This window comes from Nematostella vectensis, chromosome 4 (assembly GCF_932526225.1).
Source record: "Nematostella vectensis chromosome 4, jaNemVect1.1, whole genome shotgun sequence".
Classification (NCBI taxonomy): domain Eukaryota; kingdom Metazoa; phylum Cnidaria; class Anthozoa; order Actiniaria; family Edwardsiidae; genus Nematostella; species Nematostella vectensis.
The window spans coordinates 17,997,514-18,025,091 of NC_064037.1; the positions used below are offsets into that span (position 1 = coordinate 17,997,514).

The 27,578-nt window shown below is 43.7% G+C and overlaps 1 protein-coding gene and 1 long non-coding RNA gene across 2 annotated transcripts; both read left to right on the plus strand.

Moving 5' to 3' along the window:
- Positions 1-4,316: 4,316 nt before the first annotated feature.
- On the plus strand, positions 4,317-8,258 carry LOC116610599. Its single transcript, XR_007307614.1, has 3 exons — positions 4,317-4,536; positions 4,978-5,116; positions 7,087-8,258. It is a non-coding gene; the product is annotated as an uncharacterized LOC116610599 (long non-coding RNA).
- A 245-nt stretch (positions 8,259-8,503) lies between these two features.
- Positions 8,504-27,578, plus strand: LOC5503006 (tRNA selenocysteine 1-associated protein 1). The gene is made up of 12 exons (XM_048726799.1): positions 8,504-8,655; positions 9,063-9,160; positions 10,549-10,648; positions 10,727-10,785; positions 11,019-11,082; positions 14,488-14,530; positions 14,958-14,985; positions 15,248-15,367; positions 17,793-18,021; positions 19,353-19,401; positions 20,086-20,144; positions 27,298-27,578. The coding sequence occupies exons 1-12, from the start codon at positions 8,632-8,634 to the stop codon at positions 27,376-27,378; spliced, it is 954 nt and encodes a 317-aa protein (XP_048582756.1). The 5' UTR covers positions 8,504-8,631; the 3' UTR covers positions 27,379-27,578.

Here is a 27,578-nt window from a genome sequence, read left to right on the forward strand (position 1 = left end):
AGGAGTTCCTTACTATGAGACAGGAGTTCCTTACTATGAGAACATGGCGAACAGTGAGACAGGAGTTCCTTACTATGAGAACATGGCGAACAGTGAGACAGGAGTTCCTTACTATGACACAGGCGTTCCTTACTATGAGAACATGGCGAACAGTGAGACAGGAGTCCCTTACTATGAGAACCTGGCGAACAGTGAGACAGGAGTTCCTTACTATGAGAACATGGCGAACATTGAGACAGGAGTTCCTTACTATGACACAGGCGTTCCTTACTATGAGAACATGGCGAACAGTGAGACAGGAGTCCCTTACTATGAGAACCTGGCGAACAGTGAGACAGGAGTTCCTTACTATGAGAACATGGCGAACAGTGAGACAGAAATTCCTTACTATGAGACAGGATTTCCTTACTATGAGAACATGGCTAACAGTGAGACAGGAGTTCCTTACCATGAGAACATGGCGAACAGTGAGACAGGAGTTCCTTACTATGAGAACATGGCGAACAGTGAGACAGCAGTTCCTTACTATGAGACAGGAGTCCCTTACTATGAGAACATGGCGAACAGTGAGACAGGAGTCCCTTACTATGAGAACATGGCGAACAGTGAGACAGGAGTCCCTTACTATGAGAACATGGCGAACAGTGAGACAGGAGTCCCTTACTATGGAACATGGCGAACAGTGAGACAGGAGTTCCTTACTATGAGAACATGGCGAACAGTGAGACAGAAATTCCTTACTATGAGACAGGAGTTCCTTACTATGAGAACATGGCTAACAGTGAGACAGGAGTTCCTTACTATGAGAACATGGCGAACAGTGAGACAGGAGTTCCTTACTATGGGACAGGAGTCCCTTACTATGTGAACATGGCAAACAGTGAGACAGGAGTTCCTTACTATGAGAACATGGCGAACAGTGAGACAGGAGTTCCTTACTATGACACAGGAGTCCCTTACTATGAGAACATGGCGAACAGTGAGACAGGAGTCCCTTACTATGAGAACATGGCGAACAGTGAGACAGGAGTTCCTTACTATGAGACAGGAGTCCCTTACTATGAGAACATGGCGAACAGTGAGACAGGAGTCCCTTACTATGAGAACATGGTGAACAGTGAGACAGGACTCCCTTACTATGAGAACATGGCGAACAGTGAGACAGGAGTTCCTTACCATGAGAACATGGCGAACAGTGAGACAGGAGTTCCTTACTATGAGACAGGAGTCCCTTACTATGAGAACATGGCAAACAGTTAGACAGGAGTTCCTTACTATGAGAACATGGCGAATAGTGAGACAGGAGTTCCTTACTATGAGAACATGGCGAACAGTGAGACAGGAGTTCCTTACTATGGGACAGGAGTCTCTTACTATGAGAACATGGCAAACAGTGAGACAGGAGTTCCTTACTATGAGAACATGGCGAACAGTGAGACAGGAGTTCCTTACTATGAGACAGGAGTCCCTTACTATGAGAACATGGCGAACAGTGAGACAGGAGTTCCTTACTATGAGAACATGGCAAACAGTGAGACAGGAGTTCCTTACTATGAGACAGGAGTCCCTTACTATGAGAACATGGCGAACAGTGAGACAGGAGTTCCTTACTATGAGAAAATGGCGAACAGTGAGACAGGAGTCCCTTACTATGAGAACATGGCGAACAGTGAGACGGGAGTTCCTCACCATGAGAACATGGCGAACAGTGAGACAGGAGTTCCTTACTATGAGACAGGAGTCCCTTACTATGAGAACATGGCAAACAGTGAGACAGGAGTTCCTTACTATGAGAACATGGCGAACAGTGAGACAGGAGTTCCTTACTATGAGACAGGAGTCCCTTACTATGAGAACATGGCAAACAGTGAGACAGGAGTTCCTTACTATGAGAACATGGCGAACAGTGAGACAGGAGTTCCTTACTATGAGACAGGAGTCCCTTACTATGAGAACATGGCGAACAGTGAGACAGGAGTTCCTTACTATAAGAACATGGCGAAAATGGGGACAGAAGTTCCTTACTACGAGACAGGAGTCCCTTACTATGAGAACATGGCGAACAGTGAGACAGGAGTTCCTTACTATGAGAACATGGCAAACAGTGAGACAGGAGTTTCTTACTATGAGAACATGGCGAACAGTGAGACAGGAGTTCCTTACTATGAGAACATGGCGAACAGTGAGACAGGAGTTCCTTACCATGAGACAGGAGTCCCCTACTATGAGAACATGGCAAACAGTGAGACAGGAGTCCCTTACTATGAGAACATGGCGAACAGTGAGACAGGAGTCCCTTACTATGAGAACATGGCGAACAGTGAGACAGGAGTTCCTTACTATGACACAGGAGTCCCTTACTATGAGACAGGAGTCCCTTACTATGAGAACATGGCGAACAGTGAGACAGGAGTCCCTTACTATGAGAACATGGCGAACAGTGAGACAGGAGTCCCTTACTATGAGAACATGGCGAACAGTGAGACAGGAGTTCCTTACTATGACACAGGAGTTCTTTACTATGAGAACATGGCGAACAGTGAGACAGGAGTTCCTTACTATGAGGCAGGAGTACCTTACTATGAGAACATGGCGAACAGTGAGACAGGAGTCCCTTACTATGAGAACATGGCGAACAGTGAGACAGGAGTTCCTTACTATGACACAGGAGTTCCTTACTATGAGAACATGGCGAACAGTGAGACAGGAGTTCCTTACTATGAGACAGGAGTCCCTTACTATGAGAACATGGCGAACAGTGAGACAGGAGTCCCTTACTATGAGAACATGGCGAACAGTGAGACAGGAGTTCCTTACTATGAGACAGGAGTTCCTTACTATGAGAACATGGCTAGCAGTGAGACAGGAGTCCCTTACTATGAGAACATGGCGAACAGTGAGACAGGAGTCCCTTACTATGAGAACATGGCGAACAGTAAGACAGGAGTTCCTTACTATGAGACAGGAGTTCCTTACTATGAGAACATGGCTAGCAGTGAGACAGGAGTTCCTTACTATGAGAACATGGCGAACAGTGAGACAGGAGTCCCTTACTATGAGACAGGAGTCCCTTACTATGAGAACATGGCGAACAGTGAGACAGGAGTCCCTTACTATGAGAACATGGCGAACAGTGAGACAGGAGTCCCTTACTATGGAACATGGCGAACAGTGAGACAGGAGTTCCTTACTATGACACAGGAGGTCCTTACTATGAGAACATGGCGAACAGTGAGACAGGAGTTCCTTACTATGAGACAGGAGTCCCTTACTATGAGAACATGGCGAACAGTGAGACAGGAGTCCCTTACTATGAGAACATGGCGAACAGTGAAACAGGAGTTCCTTACTATGAGACAGGAGTCCCTTACTATGTGAACATGGCGAACAGTGAGACAGGAGTCCCTTACTATGAGAACATGGCGAACAGTGAGACAGGAGTTCCCTACTATGAGACAGGAGTTCCTTACTATGAGAACATGGCTAACAGTGAGACAGGAGTTCCTTACTATGAGACAGGAGTCCCTTACTATGAGAACATGGCGAACAGTGAGACAGGAGTCCCTTACTATGAGAACATGGCGAACAGTGAGACAGGAGTTCCTTACTATGAGACAGGAGTTCCTTACTATGAGAACATGGCTAGCAGTGAGACAGGAGTCCCTTACTATGAGAACATGGCGAACAGTGAGACAGGAGTCCCTTACTATGAGAACATGGCGAACAGTGAGACAGGAGTTTCTTACTATGAGACAGGAGTTCCTTACTATGAGAACATGGCTAGCAGTGAGACAGGAGTTCCTTACTATGAGAACATGGCGAACAGTGAGACAGGAGTCCCTTACTATGAGACAGGAGTCCCTTACTATGAGAACATGGCGAACAGTGAGACAGGAGTCCCTTACTATGAGAACATGGCGAACAGTGAGACATGAGTCCCTTACTATGGAACATGGCGAACAGTGAGACAGGAGTTCCTTACTATGACACAGGAGGTCCTTACTATGAGAACATGGCGAACAGTGAGACAGGAGTTCCTTACTATGAGACAGGAGTCCCTTACTATGAGAACATGGCGAACAGTGAGACAGGAGTTCCTTACTATGAGACAGGAGTCCCTTACTATGTGAACATGGCGAACAGTGAGACAGGAGTCCCTTACTATGTGAACATGGCGAACAGTGAGACAGGAGTCCCTTACTATGAGAACATGGCGAACAGTGAGACAGGAGTTCCTTACTATGAGACAGGAGTTCCTTACTATGAGAACATGGCTAACAGTGAGACAGGAGTTCCTTACTATGAGAACATGGCGAACAGTGAGAAAGGAGTTCCTTACTATGAGAACATGGCGAACAGTGAGACAGGAGTTCCTTACTATGAGAACATGGCGAACAGTGAGACAGGAGTTCCTTACTATGAGAACATGGCGAACAGTGTGTACCCCATAGCAGAGTCGTACTCGTGGTCATGTCCAGGAATTACATGAAGAGCAAGTATTGTAAAGAGGAGCTAGACTACGCCATTCACAGATCGGTAAGGAATAGATATAATTAAGGAAAAAACAGACTGCACGATCCATCGATTAGTAAAAGGCCGCAGGTGTGAGTAAGGAAGGGAGACTACACAATCCGTCGATTAGTAAAAGGCCGCAGGTGTGAGTAAGGAAGAGAGACTACACAACCCATCGATTAGTAAAAGCCCGCAGGTGTGAGTAAGGAAGAGAGACTACACAATCCATCGATTAGTAAAATGCCGCAGGTGTGAGTAAGGAAAAAACAGACTGCACGATCCATCGATTAGTAAAAGGCCGCATGTGTGAGTAAGGAAGAGATACTACACGATCCATAGTGAGCAAATGATAACTTTAATTACTCTTTGTGCATGTGGTGTGGACCACATCGTCCCCTAATATTGTTTAAAATTGTCATTCCTGGTTTTTTTCCTGAAAATTTTGTGTTAATCTTTGTAATTTAGGTGGAAGAGCAAACCGCCAGTCCCATCATCATCATCAGGATCGATGGCATCAAAAAGACGGCTCTACCCCGCGCCATCCGACACAAAAACTATCTTGACTACTCAAAGTACACAACATAACCTGTCTTAACTACTCCAGGTACACAACATAACCTGTCTTAACTACTCCGGGTACACAACATAACCTGTCTTAACTACTCCAGGTACACAACATAACCTGTCTTAACTACTCCAGGTACACAACATAACCTGTCTTAACTACTCAAGGTACACAACATAACCTGTCTTAACTACTCCAGGTACACAACATAACCTGTCTTAACTACTCCAGGTACACAACATAACCTGTCTTAACTACTCAAGGTACACAACATAACCTGTCTTAACTACTCAAGGTACACAACATAACCTGTCTTAACTACTCAAGGTACACAACATAACCTGTCTTAACTACTCAAGGTACACAACATAACCTGTCTTAACTACTCCAGGTACACAACATAACCTGTCTTAACTACTCCAGGTACACAACATAACCTGTCTTAACTACTCAAGGTACACAACATAACCTGTCTTAACTACTCAAGGTACACAACATAACCTGTCCTAACTACTCCAGGTACACAACATAACCTATCTTAACTACTCCAGGTACACAACATAACCTGTCTTAATTACTCCAGGTACACAACATAACCTGTCTTAACTACTCCGGGTAAACAACATAACCTGTCTTAACTACGCCAGGTACACAACATAACCTGTCTTAACTACTCCAGGTACACAACATAACCTGTCTTAACTACTCCAGGTACACAACATAACGTGTCTTAACTACTCCAGGTACACAACATAACCTGTCTTAACTACTCCAGGTACACAACATAACCTGTCTTAACTACTCCAGGTACACAACATAACCTGTCTTAACTACTCCAGGTACACAACATAACCTGTCTTCCCCTTTCACAGCAATCCCGAATCTCCCGAGAGCCAGCTAGCAGGCTAACTAAACCCCCGTTATCACACAGTACACTAAACCCCCCGTTATCACACAGTACACTAAACTCCCGTTATCACACAGTACACTAAATCCCTGTTATCACACAGTACACTAAACCCCCGTTATCACACAGTACACTAAATCCCTGTTATCACACAGTACACTAACCCCCGTTATCACACAGTACACTAACCCCCCGTTGACACAGTTCACTAAACCCCTGTTATCACACAGTACACTAAACCCCCGTTATCACACAGTACACTAAACCCCCGTTATCACACAGTACACTAAATCCCCGTTATCACACAGTACACTAAATCCCTGTTATCACACAGTACACTAAACCCCCGTTATCACACAGTACACTAAACCCCCGTTATCACACAGTACACTAAACCCCCGTTATCACACAGTACACTAACCCCCGTTATCACCCAGTACACTAGCCCCCGTTATCACACAGTACACTAAACCCCCCGTTATCACCCAGTACACTAACCCCCCGTTGACACAGTACACTAAACCCCCGTTATCACACAGTACACTAACCCCTGTTAACACACAGTACACTAAACCCCCGTTATTACACAGTACACTAAACCCCCGTTATCACACAGTACACTAAACCCCCCGTTATCACCCAGTACACTAACCCCCCCCCCCCCCCCCCCGTTATCACACAGTACACTAAATCCCCGTTATCACACAGTACACTAAACCACTAAACCCCCGTTATCACACAGTACACTAAACTCCCGTTATCGCCCAGTACACTAAACCCCCGTTATCACACAGTACACTAAACCCCCGTTATCGCAAGTGTACTGGATTGTCTCGTAGCATGGTTAGTATCTATGTCAGGCCTGTATTGAGCTAATGCATTTAATCAATAACATCTGACATTTTTTGTTATAAGCTTGTAAGTCTTAATAATGGCATAGTGGTTGTGTTCAGTAGTTAACAAAGTCTCTTAGGGGTAGGGTCAGTGCTTTCAAAGTCAAAGGGGGTAGGGATCGTTCAGCGTTATTTCCCGTCAATTAGATATATGAAAAGAATCAAATGTCTGATCTATTCGAATTGTTTACTTGTTTTCTGATTTATAGCAACGTTGAGCGGGCGACTTGGGGGAGACGACTGCTGGAACACATCCAGATCCGAGGTGACGATGATAACCTGAATGAACAAGATAAGAACCAAGAATTAGTGACAGCACACGACGACGCTCAGGAAAATGTCGTGTGAAGCTCAGGATACCGGATAGTATACAGCACGGCAGGGTGATCGAATAAGAGTTATGTGGTCATTTTAATTTTAATCAAAATAGGATCATCTCTGGCTGCTGCGTGTTATCATCAAGCACTCGACCTTCGCTAGTTAGCCGGATAACCAACTATCCTCATTTTTATTTAAAGAAAGAATTTCATAAATCATACTCGTTCTGTTACCCCCCATCCCGCTACTTATGTTTGGGTCTAACAACACAGGAAACCCATCGTTCCTTCAATAGTATGTGTTGCACGAGACACATGGGATCATTGCAAGATCCTTGTTTTTTCTCTTTTTACAAGACGATATGCGAGATATGGCATCGACATTAAAATATTAAAACGACATTAAAAGCCGTGCGATTAGAAAAATTAAGCTTTGGTTTTTTTTTAGTTTTTTTCAAATTGGGTTGCCTGTGTTTTAAAGATGGCGTCCGAACTGTGTACCACTGGATCTCTTATTACATATTCATAATTGTTTTGTTTAGTTTAGTGTAATAATTTCAAAAGGCTACTATAATGTTTTTATAGAGATCCTGTGAATTAGAAATTCCCCAAAATGGTGGATGGAACTGGTCGAAAGAAAATGCACTTCTACAAGGTCGGTATGAGCAGTGTTTGTTTGGCTAAATTCTGATAATGAACCATAACTTTCCCTCGTATTTGGCTCAAATGTGCCTTTTTTGCGTCACGCTCTCTGTATTTGATTAAAAAAGTTATTAGTCAAGTTATAAAAAAAGTCGGGTAAGTAGTTCAGATTATTACCCTACGTAACTTGACCGGGTTTCCTAATCAAATACGGAGAGCGCGTCGCAAAAAATGCACATTTGAGCCAAATAAGAGGGTAATTCATTGTTTATTATCAGAATTTAGCCAAACAAACACTGTTCCTACCGCGCTTGCTTCTATGATCACGAAAAAGTAGTACTTGTTCTTAATAAGAAAAGCAAACAAAACATTGCACATGCCTTTTTCCATTCCATTTTTGTAAATAAAATGTACTTTCTCTTTTTCGTTATTGTTTATTTTAGTTCGTTAGTTTGTATATTTATGAATTCATTATTCCCTTGTTTTCTTATTGCCGAGTAATCGCCAAAAACTGGCGTCCTGGGCCGGGTTACTAGAAAGCAGGTTAACGCTAACCCAGTTAATAAGGTTGTTATCCAATCAAATGTCTCGATAACCATATTTATCCGTGGATAAGCGCTAGGAACCGGACCCTGGCGGATACGCACCCGTATTTCTTACAATTCTACGTGGTATACCTGGGTGATAACAGTAGAGTGGGGACTAAATCAGAGTGCTCGCGGGCTCAATTATATAATTCTGTGAAACATCTGAATTATTTGTGAATCAGCCCTATTATCCTTTTAATATCCGAACATGTCTACGTTATGGATGGGAGATGTAAGTACTAATGGTTTGCTTTGTATATTCCTTCGATTTTATTGTGTTGACGAGCTGTACATAGCATATCTTTTTATAACTTTAATTTCAAGTCTTGATATAAAGTCAATTCTAGTCTTGATTTTATGCTTTTAGCTGTGTGAATTTATCACCCTCAGAGATAGAACAGTCAAAATCTCAATGTCATTAAAAAAAAAATTGATGGGATCCAATCGTAGTGAATATGTTTTTGAAAACAATTCGTAATTTTTACAATACTGAGGAAAACTGCAATCAAAACAAAAAGCACGTGCTTATGTTACTTAAAGTAAAGTTATAACTTATCAAGGAAACACTTTATTAAGCTTAAGTAATTTTACTTTATTTCCCTTTTTAAAATCATTCAAATTCCTTGTTCCCCCCCTCAGCTTGATCAGTTTGCAGATGAGGCTTTTGTCGCGAGTGCATTTGCTGCTATGGGAGAAAGTGTGGCCTCTGTCAAAATGATCAAGAACAGGATTACAGGGTAGGTGAAACTTTCACCATGGGCGAAGGAATCAATGTGCAAAAAAAGTGATACGGTATACCAAGGTGCTAATATTTGATGCTCTGGCCAATACCTAATTAGACCTTGTGTGCAGGGCTGACACAGGTATCCCAGTTACAATTTGCTTGAAATAATTTGCCCTAACAGCACCAATGACTAATACTTAAGGGTGATTACATTGATTATTCTGGGTATCACTAAAACCTCATCCAATAATTGTTTAATAAAAAAATAGATAATAATAACTTTTTACTAACCAAGAGTGAGGTCAAACAGGGGAAAATCAAACTGGGGCTTTGGCGTATTGACCTTAGCTTTTTCATTTCTGAAAAAAAAATTCCTAATATTATCTCTCTGATGACTAATAATATCTCTCAGATGGCTAATAATATCTCTCAGATGAATAATAATATCTCTCGGATGAATAATAGTATCTCTCGGGTGAATAATAATATCTCTCAGATGACTTATAACAATATCTCTCAGATGAATAATAATATCTCTTAGATGAATAATAATTTCTCTCAGATGACATATAATATCTCTCACATGAATAATTATATCTTTCAGATGACTAATAATATCTCTCAGATGAATAATAATATCTCTCAGATGACTTATAATATCTCTCAGATGACTAATAATATTTCTCAGATGACTAATAATATCTCTCAGATGAATAATAATATCTCTCAGATAGATAATAATATCCCTCAGATGAATAATAATATCTCTCAGATGACTAATAATATTTCTCAGATGGCTAATAATATCTCTCAGATGAATAATAATATCTCTCGGATGAATAATAATATCTCTCGGGTGAATAATAATATCTCTCAGATGACTAATAACAATATCTCTCAGATGAATAATAATATCTCTTAGATGAATAATAATTTCTCTCAGATGACTTATAATATCTCTCACATGAATAATTATATCTTTCAGATGACTAATAATATCTCTCAGATGAATAATAATATCTCTCAGATGACTTATAATATCTCTCAGATGACTAATAATATTTCTCAGATGACTAATAATATCTCTCAGATGAATAATAATATCTCTCAGATAGATAATAATATCCCTCAGATGAATAATAATATCTCTTAGATGACTAATAATATTTCTCAGATGACTAATAATATCTCTCAGATGAATAATAATATCTCTCAGATGACTAATTATATCTCTCAGATAGATAATAATATCTCTCAGATGACTAATAATATCTCTCAGATAGATAATAATATCCCTTAGATGAATAATAATATCTCTCAGATGACTTATAATATCTCTCAGATGACTAATAATATCGTATAGTCCTGCTAAATAATCCTACGTAAACACATTATTTTCAGTGGTCCAGCTGGCTACTGCTTTGTTGATTTTGGGGATACTGGCACAGCACAGAAAGTCATGTCTAAACTTAACGGCCTTCCCATCCCTGGGAGCAACCCTGTGAGTAGATTTGAAATTGATGAAGTCATCATTGTTTATGGCATTATTTACGGATTATTTTATTGATGATATTTTCAGATCAAGCGCTTCAAACTTAACTGGGCTACATATGCTTATGGAAAAGAGTCTACGCATCAGTGAGTTCTCACTTAACTTGAACTGCTTAGTCTACCCATGATGCATTGTCAGGCCCGTACCCAGAATTCCTTGGGATGGGAGGGGGATGAAGTTCCAAAAAGTGGACCTATTTTCCTGGCCGTTCGGGTGGGTGGGTGTTCTCTGATAAAAATCTGACCGGGACGTTTGTTATCATATTCGGCTACACTTATGATTAATGAGAAATAACAACTGAGTAATGATCTTATTTCAGAGGTCCAGAGTTTTCCATATTTGTGGGTGATCTTACACCTGACGTCAATGATCACATGCTCCAGGTGAGATCACATGCTCCAGGTGAGAGAGTCAATGATCACATGCTCCAGGTGAGAGAGTCAATGATCACATGCTCCAGGTGAGATCACATGCTCCAGGTGAGAGAGTCAATGATCACATGCTCCAGGTGAGAGAGTCAATGATCACATGCTCCAGGTGAGAGAGTCAATGATCACATGCTCCAGGTAAAATAGTCAATGATCTCCTGCTCCGAATAAGTCGAATTCAGGGCTGAGAAACAAAAAGATGCTCTTTGACACAAAGGAATACTGTTTAATGGACTTGACTTCTGTCTATCACGGTTTTGTAAACTGTAATTATTAATGGGTATTTAGTGTGTAGGTAAAAGATGTTATTATGTATGTGAAAATGTTTATAAGGGGAAATTGAATTCCATAGCAATTAAAGTAGATTGATTGTTACTGGAAAATATTTCTTATTTTCAAACAATTTTACACAGCACTATTATAACATTTGTCCAGGGGCGGCGGACAGGGAGGGGCATGGCCCACCCTTTTTTGGGCAGATTTTTTACACGCTAGCTTACAGGCATATGAAGCAGATCAAAATTCTTATGAGTACAAAATCTCGCTTATAAAAACCTAAGTTAGTCTAAACAGTCTTAAAAGTGTGTTGCTTCCTCTTCAGCATTTATAAATGATGGAGGGCATTAATAAGCATATAATGATAGCTAAAACAATAAATAAATATTCATGATCGTATATTTGGTTGAGATAATTCTAGGCACTTGAATGATAAAATTATCATGTTGCTGTAGGCTGTTGTGACGTTTGAGCCTCTATTTCTTACATGTTCTTATACGCAGCTTTTTCCTGTTGATTATATCAAATATTTTTTTTATTTACGCTGTCGCTCGCAAATTTTCAGAAAACAATGCCATGGGTGTATTGTTTTATCTTTGATGCGAATGGTAGACCTCTCAGACATCATTTGGGCGCGACTTATACAAATGACAGACACTTGTCTTCTTTCAGCTTTACGTGTTGCGGGCTCCTGTGCAATAGACTGCCTAAGCACACTATTCAGTCGTTCTTTTATGCGCTGTTACAAAAACATCTAGGGGAAATGAAGGTGTTGAAGAAAGAGAATCCAAAGGAAGCAAAGAAGATGAAGGAAAAATCAAGGGGAGAGAGGTCGAGGAAAAGGAAGTCAAAGAAAGGGAAGAGAGAGCTGACTGTGGTTGCCAAAGCTGTAATAACATATATGTAGGGAAACCCTTCAGCCATCTACAAAAGAGTTTGAGTCAGAAAGTAAGGGAAGAAAATTCAATGTAAGCTGGTACGACGATGTCCCTTGGCTAACAAAGCAAAGCAAAAGGCAAGGCTTTATGCCATACCTGTATTCAAGCCAGCTCTAAAGGTGTTCTCACCCTGAGCCGATGTGCTGACAAGGCATTCATTCAGAACAGATTTCAAAACTGGAGGAAAGCCGTCAAGAAGTTTAAGAAGCATGAATCATCAGACAGCCACAAAGAGTGCGTATTGAAACTCTCTACTCAAAAATCCCAAACTGTCGACACACTGCTTTCTACCCAACAGCAACGCCTCCAAGCAACAAGACGAGATGGGCTTGTGAAATTTTAAGTATCTTTCACAGCAGGGATTGGCTATTAGGGGACACACTGAAGGTGAAGGGAATTTGTTCCAACTATTAAAACTCAGATCTGATGATAGTGAAATCGTTAGGGAGTGGCTTGCTGAGGAGAAACACATGTCACCTGTCACATGCTGCTTTCTGAGCGGTTATCAAAGATTAAGTTTTACTGCAGCAAACCATGGAGGAGATCAGCAATACAATCACGACGAGTACGGGCAAAAGGCAAACAGCATAGTGTTGTGCTTAGAGAAGTTCAATTCAGTGTTCGGGATCAAGCCTGGATTTGAAGTGTTTGGAGCTGCTTAACAACTGTCCAAGACACTACAGACGAAGGACACAACTCTGCAAGAAGCCATCACCACTGCCACCCTAGCAAGGAGCCATTATTCGAGACTAAGGTCAGACGCAGAGTTTGATAGCTTCTACCAGTCCTGTGTAGATTTTGCTTTTGAAAAAACCAGCAAACCGGTGTTACCCAGGTACAGGCGACGGCCCACCAGGCTTGACGACGGATCTGCACCCCATCGACATGACACCCCTAAAGATCATTACTCAGCCCAATATTTTGAAGTGTGCTATCTAATTCAAGCAGCTCTTGACACAAGGTTCAATCAAGAGAAGCTGAAGCCGGTTGCAACCCTGGAGGAGCTTGTGCTAGTGGCAGCCAACTCGCAAGATTTTAGTGCACTTCTAGGTGATCTCCAAGCATCGTGCTACCGGGCGGACATAGACCTCGACAGGCTACGACACCAGATACACATGTTACCTGATGTCATCAGCCAGGCTCTCCCTAACGTCAAACAAGTGAGAAATGTGAGGACGGTGTGTGATGCTATGAATGTCAATCCTGTCACCAAGGCATTGCCACAAGCTTCTGCACCTTTACCTTACCGTGCCGGCAACTTCAGCTACTTCTGAGCGCACCCTCTCTGCGCTAAGGAGGCTTAAAAACTACACGCGAAGCACGATGCGGCAAGATCGTCTTAACAGTTGCCATAAGCCGTACACCGATGTCACCAGGAGTGAGGAAATAGCGAAGAACTTTGTTGCCATAAGCCGTACACCGATGTCACCAGGAGTGAGGAAATAGCGAAGAACTTTGTTGCCATAAGCCGTACACCGATGTCACCAGGAGTGAGGAAATAGCGAAGAACTTTGTTGCCATAAGCCGTACACCGATGTCACCAGGAGTGAGGAAATAGCGAAGAACTTTGTTGCCATAAGCCGTACACCGATGTCACCAGGAGTGAGGAAATAGCAAAGAACTTTGTTGCCATAAGCCGTACACCGATGTCACCAGGAGTGAGGAAATAGCAAAGAACTTTGTTGCCATAAGCCGTACACCGATGTCACCAGGAGTGAGGAAATAGCGAAGAACTTTGTTGCCATAAGCCGTACACCGATGTCACCAGGAGTGAGGAAATAGCGAAGAACTTTGCAACAATGAATGAGCAGTGAAGATGCTTTTTTGGCATATAAAGATAAGCATGTTATCGCATTGCTATCATAAACGACACCCTCCAACGCGATGAAATAGCACTATGTAGCTAGGCATGCGTTGCATTATAATAGCTTGATAACAAAACAATACTATTTTCAGCAGTTGTTCGTAGACTTAATTTGCGTCAAACCCATCTACTACTGCAACCCCCCTTCCGAGATCACCACCCCTCCCCCCACTTCCGCCCCCCCCCACTTTTGGGACCATTCCGCCGCCCCTGTTGTCACACAAGTATGATTTCAGGATAATGGAGACTTTCTCTTACTAATTGTCCATACAACTTTTACAGGAATTCTTCCAGTCGCGATTCCCATCATGTAAAGCAGCCAAAGGTTGGTGCTTTTCCCATGTCATATTTATTAAGTTTAATGTTTGTTTTGCACTTTTTACACATTCTAATTGTTATCCTATGTAATGTTATATATAACTTGTTTAGTGTTTGTTTTGCACTCAAACACATTCTAATTGTTATCCTATGTAATGTTATATAAGCTTGTTTAGTGTTTGTTTTGCACTCAAACACATTCTAATTGTTATCCTATGTAATGTTATATAGAACTTGTTATTTTGTTGATGGTTTTACATAGCAGTCTCAGATAAATTTTGCAAAAAATAAAAAGATAGATGTTTTCTAAATAATGATAAAAAGTTTTTTTTTTGCAACATGATAGCTGATGTGTTGATTGTCTGATTCCCCATCTCTTCAAAGAGACTAATTGCTTCATGCACTTATTCAAAGTAATTTATTTTTTCCTACAGTTGTACTGGATGCATCAGGAAATTCAAGGTAATTAAAACCCTTAATACTAGGGTTTTTTTTATTCTCTTTCAATAGCTTTCATCAATTGGCAATGCAGAACTTTTGCCATGAACATCATTTGTTTTTGTGTTTTCATGGGCAGGGGCAGAGGGTGATCTGACTTATTACAGGAGGGTTGGGATGAACTCCTAATTCCTGTTCCGCTGATCAGCTGTTAACCTTCACTTATGAATGCAGTTTCTTGTCATAGTAGAAGTGCTGATACAGATCAATGTTTCTGTTTTAATAGGGGCTATGGATTTGTAAGATTTTTTGATGAAAAGGAACACAAGCGAGCTATGGTTGAGATGCAAGGTGCGGTAGGCTGTGGCTCAAAACCCATCCGAGTCAGTGCTGCCACACCCAAAAGGTAACAAATTTGCAATTTTTTTTTTTTTTTTTGGGGGGGGGCTGCTATGTTTGGGGGGAGGATTGCAATTTTTGGAACTTAGATTTGAGGGAAACCTTTTGTTTTCCCTTTCATGACTTGTGTTTGTCTGCATTGAAGACTGTTGTCTCCTAGAGTGTGGCTTATTTTTTTCTCTTTTGCAGTTTCGGTTTTGTTAGTTTACAGCACTGAATTTACAAATTCCATTCATGTCAAAAATCCCCCCTAACTTTTCAGATTAGTGGTATAAAAAGATATGTGAATAAGATTTAGGTTTTAATGGTAATGAGCATTTCAAATGTTTAAAAATGGCAAAAACAATTTACAGGGTAGCATGCCCCAGACCCCCATACGCAATATTATTCACAGCCCTCAAAATATGGACTCAAAATCAACACTTCTCCTCGCTTGGCCAGTTCCGTCGCCCCTTCATGTGCATGCCCAAGCCAGACCCCTCTTCCCCTCGCACACACAATAATTTGGCCCAATCGTCTTTCATTGTTTGTACAGCACAGCGCTGTGCTCATACGTTATAGAATTTGCTACTGCACCTGGAAGAACGTGCCGTACTTAGAGCATCCCAGAGACTAGACGACAAGATTATAATTTCACTAAAGTAGCCTGTATGCTTTTTGTATCTTTTTTTGTTCTGGGGAGGGCCTTTATTATTGGTCGCCTTTTCGGGGAAGGGTCACCATTTTTGCTCTTTAGATTGGGGGAGGGTCGAAATTTATTAAACCAGAAAAAAATCAACGTAGCCCCCCCCCCCCCCGATAATCAATTTCCCTTCCCTAAGAAATGAGAGATTGGACCTTCAAGCACTATTTTAAAAACGTGGATGTCTCTGACTAGTTGCAAAGATCTAAAAAGCTCAAAATAGAGGGAGGATCTGTTTACCATCTGTTTTGTGTGTGTGTAAATTCTGTTCAGAAATGGCTGGAAAAGGCAAATTTGGAAAAAATGTATATTTTTTACACATTGGGCAAACTACTCCAAAAGAGCTAGAACTAATTTTTTAAAAAAAAAACTAGAAAGGGCAATTAAAGGATACAGTAATATATAAATTTGTGATAACACATTAACATGTTTGTCGAATTGAAATTGAACTTTGGCATTAGCATGGTTTACAAAGTGGCTTAGCACAAAAGAATTTTTATCCAATATGAGCGCCTACACTTTTTCTGCTATGAATGTGCAAGAGATCAAAGTGGTACCTTGGAAGTTTCTGGCTCTGATTATATATCTGAGACCACAAAGCCAGTGCAATGTTTTGCTTGATAAAATTGATTGAGAAAAATGTATCTTGTTCAAACATCAAGGAGTGTTTTGAAAGGCAAAAGAGTGTCATTTTTGGGGACAGCTAAATACATAGAACATGTGTCAAATGCATTGTTATATTAGCCAAGCCTAGACTGATGGCACCTTGGCCTATTTTGGATAAGTTGATTCTTTCCTTACTATCCATGTCTTTGAAAAAGTTTGAACTTTATATCAATCCTTCATATAGACTACAGTAAACACCCGGGTATAAGAACCTACAACTTTCAGGGTTGAATAGGTCTTATAAATTGGGCAAATCAGGCTGTTTAGGTTCTTAATTTTTTTTCATATACACTGAACAATAACAGTTTCTAGTCAAAATGCTAAACACAAAATAAAAGCCCATGTTGTATTTAACTACAGCATACAAGCTAAACACAAAATAAATAAGCCCATGTTGTATTTAACTTAAGCATACATGATTAACACAAAATATAAGCTCATGTTGTATTTAACTTCAGCATACAAGCTAAACACAACACATAACCCCATGAAATTTTAGACAACAAGCAATCTAAGATGAGCCAGTACCCTCAGGTTGTTTTTCTGTTCCCCACTCCCCTAGGGTGTGGATATGTCTAAGAGTCAAAAACTGTCAATTCCCCCACCCCCTCAGGAGAGATTCTTGTTCAAGACTGCTCTAAACCCACACGTTAACACCATTCTTCCCCGGGACCATTGGGATGGGGGTTTCAACTAGTGCATTATCAACTGTAAATCAGAATTTTGCCAAAAGTTTTGAGTGATTCTTCAAATAAGAACCTATTTTCTTCCCCACCAGGCTGATGAGGTTCTTATAAAAAAAGATGTTTAAAATGCTAAATTTTAGCCTGTAGGTTCTTAATCTTTAGGTTCTTATACGCAGATGTTTACTGTGATATAGTCTGATTTACACCAGTTTTTGAAAAGCGACAATGTGTTTCCTTGGTGAGCTGAGGGCAATTGAATAGAACGGTAAATTAGCAACATTAGAAAACTTAATAATACATTGCCACCATTTGAGGGGAAATGATGATTTTAGCATTAATAACACTGGAGAGGTTAATGATAAAATCTTTTCAGTACTTGATTACTGTTGTACATTTAGGCCACCAACAACCACAACATATGCTGCAACAACAGAGGCTACGCCCACCGTAGCGGCCCAGTATGGCACCCAGTACACACCACAACAGTACCAGCAGTACCAACAGTACATGGCCGCCTGGCAAGGGTATGCTCAGCAGCAACAGCAGCCATATTATCAGCAGTACCAGCAACAATATGCCGCACCTGTTGCATACGGCCAGGACTACCAGCAGCAGCATGTTGTACAGGTGGGTACTAAACCTATTGTACAACCATCATGTTGACTTTACCAGGAAGACATTTTGTACCACCATTATGTTGACTTTACCAGGAAGACCTATTGTACCACCATCATGTTGACTTTACCAGGAAGACCTATTGTACCACCATCATGTTGACTTTACCAGGAAGACCTATTGTACCATCATCATGTTGACTTTACCAGAAAGACCTATTGTACCATCATCATGTTGACTTTACCAGGAATACATTTTGTACCACCATCATGTTGACTTTACCAGGAAGACATTTTGTACCATCATCATGTTGACTTTACCAGGAAGACATTTTGTACCATCATCATGTTGACTCTACCGGAAGACCTATTGTACCACCATCATGTTGACTTTACCAGGAAGACCTATTGTACCACCATCATGTTGACTTTACCAGGAAGACCTATTGTACCATCATCATGTTGACTTTACCAGAAAGACCTTTTGTACAACCATCATGTTGACTTTACCAGGAAGACCTTTTGTACCATCATCATGTTGACCACTAAGAGTATTTATAAGAGGATCAGCATTTATTATTAACATGAAAGAGTAATACCACATTCACACCATCACTTAAGCCAGTTTAAAGGTGGTTTAATTAAACTGATTTAAATCCCAATCTCCCAAGAGTGGAAAGAACCAAGAACAAAACCGAATAGGCTTTGCTGTACAGTTACTAAGTGATCATTTAGCTAGTAAGAATTCAATACAATAAGAAACTTGGCAAGTTTTCAGGCACCTTGTTTAAACTAAACATGGTTTTGGACTTTGATTTGGTTCCAAATTGAAAAAAAAATTATTGTGCATTGATTTTCACTACTCCACGCTTGAACTAAACATGGTTTTGGTTTGAATACAGCATAAGACTTAATTGTTATATGTTATTTTGCCTGACAGTCATGTAATCTAGTTTAGTTATATTTATTTATATATATGTTAGAAGGGAGTCCTATTTTTTAAGCCTATGGCTTTGCTGGACTTCCTTGCCTACTAAATTTTTATGAATTGTAATACTATAAAAAAAATCCTGGCAAAAAAATAAACTGTGTGTGTGTGAACTAAATGTGGTTCCAAATTGAAAAAAATATACATTGTGCATTGATTTTCATTACCCCACGCTTGAATTTTACTTTGTTCTTTCCTCCCTAAACTTGGCTACACCCAAAATACTAAGACATACAGAGCTGCTATTTCCATCAGCTACACCCCAAAATACTAAGACATACAGAGCTGCTATTTCCATCAGCTATTTCAATGTTGTTCATAGTGTGCCAGGCTTGAGGTTTCCCTTTTGTTTGTAGGGCTATGAAACAGACCAGCAAGGAATGACTGTGGACAACACAGCTGAAGGCAAGTGAGGGGGCAGCAAAGCCATCAAAAGCTAAAATTTCACCATCTATCATCAGTACTAGTCATCTATCTTAGTAGATATCAGCTATTATCAGTACTAGTCATCTATCTTAGTAGATATCAGCTATTATCAGTACTAGTCATCTATCTGAGTAGATATCAGCTATCAACAGTACTAGTCATCTATCTGAGTAGATATCAGCTATTATCAGTACTAGTCATCTATCTGAGTAGATATCAGCTATTATCAGTACTAGTCATCTATCTGAGTAGATATCAGCTATTATCAGTACTAGTCATCTATCTGAGTAGATATCAGCTATTATCAGTACTAGTCACCTATCTAAGTAGATATCAGCTATTATGAGTACTAGTCATTATCTGAGTAGATATCAGCTGCCATACTGAAAATCTGACAAAGTCGATATTGTGTAATAGTAACTCAACAAAAAAAATGATATAGACAAGTGGTACTTTTTAAATACAATGCTTTTAAAGGGCTTATACAATCATGTTTTAAGTGCAGTATTTTAACCCTTTCTGCAGCATATTTACAAATTGACCCAGCAGACCTTTTTTACCATGCACTCAGTACGCACATGATCATGGCGCCTTCTCACGTTGCTTGATCACAAATTGCTTAATAATAATAATAATAATAATACATATTAATTTTCAATTCAGATCCCGATGAGCCGCTAGATATCGCAGAGGAAAATAAAAGGCTGATTGAGCGTGAATCAGTGAGTACTGCCTTACACCCTACATTTCCACAGCGTGGCATAACACATCCCACCCTTCCGTCACGTGATATACCACACCCTACCCTACCGTCACGTGATTTACTACACCCTACCCTTCCGTCACGTGATATACCACACCCTACCCTTCACTCATGTGATTTACTACACCCTACCCTTTCGTCACATGATATACCACACCCTACCCTTCTGTCAAGTGATATACCACACCCTACCCTTCCGTCACGTGATATACCACACCCTACCCTTCACTCATGTGATTTACTACACCCTACCCTTTCGTCACATGATATACCACACCCTACCCTCCTGTCAAGTGATATACCACACCCTACCCTTCCGTCACGTGATATACCACACCCTACCCTTCACTCATGTGATTTACTACACCCTACCCTTTCGTCACATGATATACCACACCCTACCCTTCAGTCATGTGATTTACTACACCCTACCCTTTCGTCACATGATATACCACACCCTACCCTTCAGTCATGTGATTTACTACACCCTACCCTTCCATCACGTGATATACCACACCCTACCCTTCTGTCAAGTGATATACCACACCCTACCCTTCCGTCACGTGATATACAACACCCTACCCTTCCATCACGTGATATACAACACCCTACCCTTCCATCACGTGATATACAACACCCTACCCTTCAGTCACGTGATATACAACACCCTACCCTTCAGTCACGTGATATACCACACCCTACCCTTCCGTCACGTGACATAACACGTGTTGGTGATTCTTTATAACGGACAGCATTTGTGTTAGTTGTCTGCTGTACAAAGACTCCCGCTCGACAAAGGGACGCCCCTGCATCACGTGAACTCACCGCCTCTCCCTTGAGATCGTACTTTCCCTGCATCACGTGAACTCACCGCCTCTCCCTTGAGATCGTACTTTCCCTGCATCACGTCAACTCACCGCCTCCCTTGAGATCGTACTTTCCTTGCATCACGTGAACTCACCGCCTCTCCCTTGAGATCGTACTTTCCCTGCATCACGTCAACTCACCGCCTCTCCCTTGAGATCGTACTTTCCTTGCATCACGTCAACTCACCGCCTCTCCCTTGAGATCGTACTTTCCCTGCATCACGTCAACTCACCGCCTCTCCCTTGAGATCGTACTTTCCCTGCATCACGTCAACTCACCGCCTCCCTTGAGATCGTACTTTCCCTGCATCACGTGAACTCACCGCCTCTCCCTTGAGATCGTACTTTCCCTGCATCACGTCAACTCACCGCCTCTCCCTTGAGATCGTACTTTCCCTGCATCACGTGAACTCACCGCCTCTCCCTTGAGATCGTACTTTCCCTGCATCACGTGAACTCACCGCCTCTCCCTTGAGATCGTACTGTCCTTTCATCACGTCAACTCACCGCCTCTCCCTTGAGATCGTACTGTCCTTTCATCACGTGAACTCACCGCCTCCCTTTAGATCGTACTTTCCCTGCATCACGTCAACTCACCGCCTCTCCCTTGAGATCGTACTTTCCCTGCATCACGTGAACTCACCGCCTCTCCCTTGATATCGTACTTTCCCTGCATCACGTCAACTCACCGCCTCTCCCTTGAGATCGTACTTTCCCTGCATCACGTGAACCCACCGCCTCTCCCTTGAGATCGTACTTTCCCTGCATCACGTCAACTCACCGCCTCTCCCTTAAGATCGTACTTTCCTTGCATCACGTCAACTCACCGCCTCTCCCTTAAGATCGTACTTTACTTGCATCACGTGAACTCACCGCCTCTCCCTTGAGATCGTACTTTCCCTGCATCACGTGAACTCACCGCCTCCTTTGAGATCGTACTTTCCCTGCATCACGTGAACTCACCGCCTCTCCCTTAAGATCGTACTTTCCCTGCATCACGTGAACTCACCGCCTCCCCCTTGAGATCGTACTTTCCTTGCATCACGTGAACTCACCGCCTCTCCCTTGAGATCGTACTTTCCCTGCATCACGTGAACTCACCGCCTCCCCCTTGAGATCGTACTTTCCTTGCATCACGTGAACTCACCGCCTCTCCCTTGAGATCGTACTTTCCCTGCATCACGTGAACTCACCGCCTCCTTTGAGATCGTACTTTCCCTGCATCACGTCAACTCACCGCCTCCCTTGAGATCGTACTTTCCCTGCATCACGTGAACTCACCGCCTCCCTTGAGATCGTACTTTCCTTGCATCACGTGAACTCACCGCCTCCCTTGAGATCGTACTTTCCCTGCATCACGTCAACTCACCGCCTCTCCCTTGAGATCGTACTTTCCCTGCATCACGTCAACTCACCGCCTCTCCCTTGAGATCGTACTTTCCCTGCATCACGTGAACTCACCGCCTCTCCCTTGAGATCGTACTTTCCCTGCATCACGTGAACTCACCGCCTCTCCCTTGAGATCGTACTGTCCTTTCATCACGTCAACTCACCGCCTCTCCCTTGAGATCGTACTGTCCTTTCATCACGTGAACTCACCGCCTCCCTTTAGATCGTACTTTCCCTGCATCACGTCAACTCACCGCCTCTCCGTTGAGATCGTACTTTCCCTGCATCACGTGAACTCACCGCCTCTCCCTTGATATCGTACTTTCCCTGCATCACGTCAACTCACCGCCTCTCCCTTGAGATCGTACTTTCCCTGCATCACGTGAACCCACCGCCTATCCCTTGAGATCGTACTTTCCCTGCATCACGTCAACTCACCGCCTCTCCCTTAAGATCGTACTTTCCTTGCATCACGTCAACTCACCGCCTCTCCCTTAAGATCGTACTTTACTTGCATCACGTGAACTCACCGCCTCTCCCTTGAGATCGTACTTTCCCTGCATCACGTGAACTCACCGCCTCCTTTGAGATCGTACTTTCCCTGCATCACGTGAACTCACCGCCTCTCCCTTAAGATCGTACTTTCCCTGCATCACGTGAACTCACCGCCTCCCCCTTGAGATCGTACTTTCCTTGCATCACGTGAACTCACCGCCTCTCCCTTGAGATCGTACTTTCCCTGCATCACGTGAACTCACCGCCTCCCCCTTGAGATCGTACTTTCCTTGCATCACGTGAACTCACCGCCTCTCCCTTGAGATCGTACTTTCCCTGCATCACGTGAACTCACCGCCTCCTTTGAGATCGTACTTTCCCTGCATCACGTCAACTCACCGCCTCCCTTGAGATCGTACTTTCCCTGCATCACGTGAACTCACCGCCTCCCTTGAGATCGTACTTTCCTTGCATCACGTGAACTCACCGCCTCCCTTGAGATCGTACTTTCCCTGCATCACGTGAACTCACCGCCTCTCCCTTGAGATCGTACTTTCCCTGCATCACGTCAACTCACCGCCTCTCCCTTGAGATCGTACTTTCCCTGCATCACGTGAACTCACCGCCTCTCCCTTGAGATCGTACTTTCCCTGCATCACGTGAACTCACCGCCTCTCCCTTGAGATCGTACTTTCCCTGCATCACGTCAACTCACCGCCTCTCCCTTGAGATCGTACTTTCCTTGCATCACGTCAACTCACCGCCTCTCCCTTGAGATCGTACTTTCCTTGCATCACGTCAACTCACCGCCTCTCCCTTGAGATCGTACTTTCCCTGCATCACGTCAACTCACCGCCTCTCCCTTGAGATCGTACTTTCCCTGCATCACGTGAACTCACCGCCTCTCCCTTGAGATCGTACTTTCCCTGCATCACGTCAACTCACCGCCTCCCTTGAGATCGTACTTTCCCTGCATCACGTGAACTCACCGCCTCTCCCTTGAGATCGTACTTTCCCTGCATCACGTCAACTCACCGCCTCTCCCTTAAGATCGTACTTTCCCTGCATCACGTCAACTCACCGCCTCTCCCTTAAGATCGTACTTTCCCTGCATCACGTCAACTCACCGCCTCTCCCTTGAGATCGTACTGTCCTTTCATCACGTCAACTCACCGCCTCTCCCTTGAGATCGTACTGTCCTTTCATCACGTCAACTCACCGCCTCTCCCTTCAGATCGTACTTTCCCTGCATCACGTCAACTCACCGCCTCTCCCTTAAGATCGTACTTTCCTTACATCACGTCAACTCACCGCCTCTCCCTTAAGATCGTACTTCACTTGCGTCACGTGAACTCACCGCCTCTCCCTTGAGATCGTACTTTCCTTGCATCACGTGAACTCACCGCCTCTCCCTTGAGATCGTACTTTCCTTGCATCACGTCAACTCACCGCCTCTCCCTTGAGATCGTACTTTCCTTGCATCACGTGAACTCACCGCCTCTCCCTTGAGATCGTACTTTCCCTGCATCACGTGAACCCACCGCCTCTCCCTTGAGATCGTACTTTCCTTGCATCACGTCAACTCACCGCCTCTCCCTTGAGATCGTACTTTACTTGCGTCACGTGAACTCACCGCCTCCCCCTTGAGATCGTACTTTCCCTGCATCACGTGAACTCACCGCCTCCCTTGAGATCGTACTTTCCTTGCATCACGTCAACTCACCGCCTCTCCCTTGAGATCGTACTTTCCCTGCATCACGTGAACTCACCGCCTCTCCCTTGATATCGTACTTTCCCTGCATCACGTCAACTCACCGCCTCTCCCTTGAGATCGTACTTTCCCTGCATCACGTGAACCCACCGCCTCTCCCTTGAGATCGTACTTTCCTTGCATCACGTGAACTCACCGCCTCTCCCTTGAGATCGTACTTTCCCTGCATCACGTGAACTCACCGCCTCTCCCTTGAGATCGTACTTTCCTTGCATCACGTCAACTCACCGCCTCTCCCTTGAGATCGTACTTTCCCTGCATCACGTCAACTCACCGCCTCTCCCTTGAGATCGTACTTTCCCTGCATCACGTGAACTCACCGCCTCTCCCTTGATATCGTACTTTCCCTGCATCACGTCAACTCACCGCCTCTCCCTTGAGATCGTACTTTCCCTGCATCACGTGAACCCACCGCCTCTCCCTTGAGATCGTACTTTCCTTGCATCACGTGAACTCACCGCCTCTTCCTTGAGATCGTACTTTCCCTGCATCACGTGAACTCACCGCCTCTCCCTTGAGATCGTACTTTCCTTGCATCACGTCAACTCACCGCCTCTCCCTTGAGATCGTACTTTCCCTGCATCACGTCAACTCACCGCCTCTCCCTTGAGATCGTACTTTCCCTGCATCACGTCAACTCACCGCCTCCCTTGAGATCGTACTTTCCTTGCATCACGTGAACTCACCGCCTCTCCCTTGAGATCGTACTTTCCCTGCATCACGTGAACTCACCGCCTCTCCCTTGAGATCGTACTTTCCCTGCATCACGTCAACTCACCGCCTCTCCCTTGAGATCGTACTTTCCCTGCATCACGTGAACTCACCGCCTCCCCCTTGAGATCGTACTTTCCCTGCATCACGTGAACTCACCGCCTCTTCCTTGAGATCGTACTTTCCCTGCATCACGTGAACCCACCGCCTCTCCCTTGAGATCGTACTTTCCTTGCATCACGTGAACTCACCGCCTCTCCCTTGAGATCGTACTTTCCCTGCATCACGTGAACTCACCGCCTCTCCCTTGAGATCGTACTTTCCTTGCATCACGTCAACTCACCGCCTCTCCCTTGAGATCGTACTTTCCCTGCATCACGTCAACTCACCGCCTCTCCCTTGAGATCGTACTTTCCCTGCATCACGTGAACTCACCGCCTCTCCCTTGATATCGTACTTTCCCTGCATCACGTCAACTCACCGCCTCTCCCTTGAGATCGTACTTTCCCTGCATCACGTGAACCCACCGCCTCTCCCTTGAGATCGTACTTTCCTTGCATCACGTGAACTCACCGCCTCTTCCTTGAGATCGTACTTTCCCTGCATCACGTGAACTCACCGCCTCTCCCTTGAGATCGTACTTTCCTTGCATCACGTCAACTCACCGCCTCTCCCTTGAGATCGTACTTTCCCTGCATCACGTCAACTCACCGCCTCTCCCTTGAGATCGTACTTTCCCTGCATCACGTCAACTCACCGCCTCCCTTGAGATCGTACTTTCCTTGCATCACGTGAACTCACCGCCTCTCCCTTGAGATCGTACTTTCCCTGCATCACGTGAACTCACCGCCTCTCCCTTGAGATCGTACTTTCCCTGCATCACGTCAACTCACCGCCTCTCCCTTGAGATCGTACTTTCCCTGCATCACGTGAACTCACCGCCTCCCCCTTGAGATCGTACTTTCCCTGCATCACGTGAACTCACCGCCTCTCCCTTGAGATCGTACTTTCCTTGCATCACGTCAACTCACCGCCTCTCCCTTAAGATCGTACTTTACTTGCATCACGTGAACTCACCGCCTCTCCCTTGAGATCGTACTTTCCCTGCATCACGTGAACTCACCGCCTCTCCCTTGAGATCGTACTTTCCCTGCATCACGTGAACTCACCGCCTCTCCCTTGAGATCGTACTTTCCTTGCATCACGTGAACTCACCGCCTCTCCCTTGAGATCGTACTTTCCCTGCATCACGTCAACTCACCGCCTCCTTTGAGATCGTACTTTCCCTGCATCACGTGAACTCATCGCCTCTCCCTTGAGATCGTACTTTCCCTGCATCACGTGAACTCACCGCCTCTCCCTTGAGATCGTACTTTCCCTGCATCACGTGAACTCACCGCCTCTCCCTTGAGATCGTACTTTCCCTGCATCACGTGAACTCACCGCCTCTCCCTTGAGATCGTACTTTCCTTGCATCACGTGAACTCACCGCCTCTCCCTTGAGATCGTACTTTCCCTGCATCACGTCAACTCACCGCCTCTCCCTTGAGATCGTACTTTCCCTGCATCACGTGAACTCACCGCCTCTCCCTTGAGATCGTACTTTCCCTGCATCACGTGAACTCACCGCCTCCCCCTTGAGATCGTACTTTCCCTGCATCACGTGAACTCACCGCCTCTCCCTTGAGATCGTACTTTCCTTGCATCACGTCAACTCACCGCCTCTCCCTTGAGATCGTACTTTCCTTGCATCACGTCAACTCACCGCCTCTCCCTTGAGATCGTACTTTCCCTGCATCACGTGAACTCACCGCCTCTCCCTGTACGTTAATGGTGCAGCACGGTTGGTCGCTGAGTCCTGGATATCTGCTCTTTTTCAGGAATTGTTCGAGGAGTTTGAAAGCTCTCGCTGGCAACCCACTGAATCACTCACAAATAGCCCTAAAGCCATCGCAACGTAGTCTCAACCCGCCCAACGCCCACCTGGCATTGTATATACCTCATAAACATTTGTTGTAAATCTAGAAATCTGTGTATTAAACTTCGGGGCTCATGTTATAAGTGTGGCTCGAGGGGCGGATCCAGACATTCTCCAAGTATCAAGGAGCACCAAGATATGGCGGGGAAAAATTTGTGAATTATATCTCCATACGTATAAGGA